At 46.9% G+C, this 3,567-nt stretch overlaps 1 protein-coding gene across 1 annotated transcript in view; it reads left to right on the forward strand.

Moving 5' to 3' along the window:
- Positions 1 to 964: 964 nt before the first annotated feature.
- ppp2r2bb (protein phosphatase 2, regulatory subunit B, beta b) overlaps positions 965 to 3,567 on the forward strand; it is a gene marked incomplete at both ends in the record, with an annotated part of 28,249 nt that continues 25,646 nt past the window's right edge. Inside the window, one exon of the mRNA XM_084450169.1 lies at positions 965 to 1,043. Within this exon, the coding sequence (XP_084306295.1) occupies positions 965 to 1,043 (79 nt within the window). The remainder of the gene's footprint in view (positions 1,044 to 3,567) is intronic.

The raw sequence follows: 3,567 nt of genomic DNA on the forward strand, positions 1-3,567 counted from the left end.
TACAAAAATCACTAATGCCAATGATAATATTTCACACAATAATTTTATTCACACATGCACTTACACACAGACACACATACATCTTTGTTAATGATCATTTACTGTGCAAATCTTTACTGTTAATTACTATTGCTTATTGTTATTTATTTATTTATTTATTTATTTATTTATTTATTTATTTATTTATTTATTTATTTATTTATTTATTTATTTATTTATTTATTTATTTATTTATTTATTTATTTATTTATTTATTTATTTATTCTCAAAGTACCAAAAGCGTTGGCATCACAGGTGAACAATGTGTCATGCTAATAAAGCGACTTGAATTGAAATGGAATTAAATAGTCAAACGAATATGAAACATCAGCTATCTTTATTGTGGTCCTGAGGCTGTGAGAGCTATACAAGATTAGAGCAACACTGATGTGTTTCCTATCCCATGATGCAACCGTTTATTCGTCGTTGACGATCTGTTGACCAATAATATGTGACTCATAAATGTATCCTAACATAATATGATGCTAACCGACGTTAAATTATTGAATATGCTTATAAATAGCCCTATGCTTGTAAAATGGGTCTAGCTCTCACACGGAGGTTATAACAGTAGCCAATTAGCATCCCCGTGGCCGGTGCAGGTGTTCCCCGGTGATCATCCTCCCTCCCTCGGCCAGCTCACCCTCCTCCTCCCCGGTCGACCGGAGGAAGCATGCTTTACGAGGGGTGCATCACGGAGCGGAGCCCTCTCCTCCTCTCCTCCGCCAGCCACGACAGCATCAACACTGAGCGACGGCTGATCATTCTTTGCAGGTTTTAGCGATGCCGCGGCCGCCGACCGCAGCTCTCTCTCCCCGCAGCGGTGTCTGCGATGTCCGTTCTACCGTTGCTGGTGTAGCATAGCTGTGTGTCGATGAGGACGAGACGGTGATGATGCGCACAGCCGACAACAACAAGATATAAGATGAAATGCTTCTCCAGATACCTGCCGTATCTCTTCAGGCCGCCCGGTACCATCCTGTCCTCCACCTGCTACACCGAAGGTAGGCTTTACGGTGTGTGTGTGTGTGTGTGTGTGTGTGTGTGTGTGTGTGTGTGTGTGTGTGTGTGTGTGTGTGTGTGCGTGCGCGGGTGCAAAGGAGAAAGATAGTTGGTGTGTGTTTGCTTGTTTGCGTTTGTGTGTGGGGGGGGGGGTTGAAGAGGGCAGGAGATTGGACAGGAGTGGATAACCACTGCAGACACACGCACGCACACACACACACACACACACACACACACACACACACACACACACACACACACACACACACACACACACACACATGCCATATTGTCCATGGAAGTCAGTCATGAAAGCAGTGGAATGGGCTTAGTAGTATGGGACATGAGAGGAGATGACAGGAGAGAGGAGTAGAGGAGAAGGGAGGGAGGTGAAGAGAAGAGATGGGGAAGGACAGAAGTATAGGCAGCAGTGTGTGCCTCCATGGGGTCAGCAAGCTAGTCAAGGTCACACAACTGGTTTACCTCATGACATGAAACCTGGCAACCAAAGTAGCCCTGTCCTAGCCCTGGATACCTCTACCCTGGAAAATAGTCACACACACTTCACACTGTTTCAAAAACACCATTAAAATCAATAGATGACAAAAACAAAACTGAGTATATTGAAAATGTGCTAAAAGAAAGCAATTATACCAACAAATTAGATTTCTATCAACCCTTGCACTTAGGGTAGAGGCTGTGACTTAGAAGGCTCTGTTGTACATGTAGGATGCTGGATCAGCTTTTGTTAAGCAAGCCTGGAATCTGATATCTCTTTCCATCATGGGGACGGACCGGGAGGATCTACACAGCTCCTGAAGGCATGGTGTCTCTATGGACCCTGGGGATGGACTCTGAACAGCACTGAAGATGTGGTGTTTTTATGGGAATTGTGTCACATGATGTGTGTTCCTGATAAAGTAACAGCCCCACCTCACTCCCGTATAAGAATAGGCTGAATGACACATTGTTGAAGATTTTTAACCACATTTTAATTGGAGGATTGAATTGTTTGTTTGTGTAATCATGGTCTGATGCAGTACGCCCTCCATGCTTCATCATACATTTCTAGCTTTGTCAAACGTGCCAGATTCACTGATTCGTAAATGGTAAATGGTAAATGGACTGCACTTATATAGCGCTTTTCCACCTTAGCAGCACTCAAAGCGCTTTACAATGGCCTCTCATTCACCCATTCACACACACATTCACACCAATGGCGATAGCTGCCATGCAAGGTGCTAACCTGCTCATTGGGAGCAATTTGATTGTTATGCCTAGATATGGTGTACTGCATTGTCTTTCTCCCCAGAGTAAACTGCTATCTAGATTTATCCAAACCCTCAGAGTAAACATCTACATCCCTGTGAGCTGACCTGGTCTTGCTGTGTAACCCATGTTCTGTAGTAGAGGGGATATCAAGACCAGATCGCATACAAGAGGAACCTGATGTCATCTCCTTGTACCCCTGTAACTCTCCTCTCTGGGGTGAAATGTGGTCTTTTGTTTCCAATTGTCATTGTCAGAATATTTAGATTTAATGAGGTCATATGTTTTTATACCTGCTACTGTATGCTGCTTTGAATGAGTTGAAAAAAGAATGCATTGCACTAAATTCAATCAAAAGCCTTATTTTAGATCTACAAAGCAGGCAAATATTGTGTTTGTTTTGTGGCCATGGTTCTTAATGAGTGGATGTGTGTCTCTCTTTCCCTCAAGGGCTCTAAATAATTGACAAGAAGACTATTTAGGGAATCCAGAGGGGAAGGGTGTGTGTGTGTGTGTGTGTGTGCGTGTGTGTGTGTGTTTGGTGTGTGTGTGTGTGTGTGTTTGGTGTGTGTGTGTGTTTGTGTCCTCCCTCCCTCTCTCCCTGCTCTTCTCTATCCCTCATTCCCTTTCTTCCCTCCTGTCTCCCTCCTCCTCTTCCCCTCCTCTTCTCCTCCCCTCCTCCTCCCTCTTCTCCTCACTCTCTCCCTCCTGTCTCCCCCCTGCTCTCCTCCCTACCTCTCTTTTCCTCCCCTCCCTCTCCTCCCCTCCCTCCTCTCCTCCTCCTCCTCCTCTTCTCCTCCCTCTCTCCCCCTGCTCTCCTCCCTACCTCTCTTTTCCTCCCCTCCCTCTCCTCCCCTCCCTCCTCTCCTCCTCCTCCTCCTCTTCTCCTCCCTCTCTCCCCCTGCTCTCCTCCCTACCTCTCTTTTCCTCCCCTCCCTCTCCTCCCCTCCCTCCTCTCCTCCTCCTCCTCCTCTTCTCCTCCCTCTCTCCCCCTGCTCTCCTCCCTACCTCTCTTTTCCTCCCCTCCCTCTCTCCTCCCCTCCCTCCTCTCCTCCTCCTCCTCCTCTTCTCCTCCCTCTCTCCCCCTGCTCTCCTCCCTACCTCTCTTTTCCTCCCCTCCCCCTCCCTCCCCTCCTCTTCCCCCTCCCTCTCCTCTCCTCCCCTCCCTCCTCTCCTCCTCCCCCTCTTCTCCTCTCTCTCTCCCTCTGAGCCGGGGGCTGCTCTCTGTGTAGCAGGGTTGTTTAACAGGCAGTGATT

Source organism: Borostomias antarcticus (assembly GCF_949987555.1).
Source record: "Borostomias antarcticus genome assembly, chromosome: 15".
NCBI lineage: Eukaryota > Metazoa > Chordata > Actinopteri > Stomiiformes > Stomiidae > Borostomias > Borostomias antarcticus.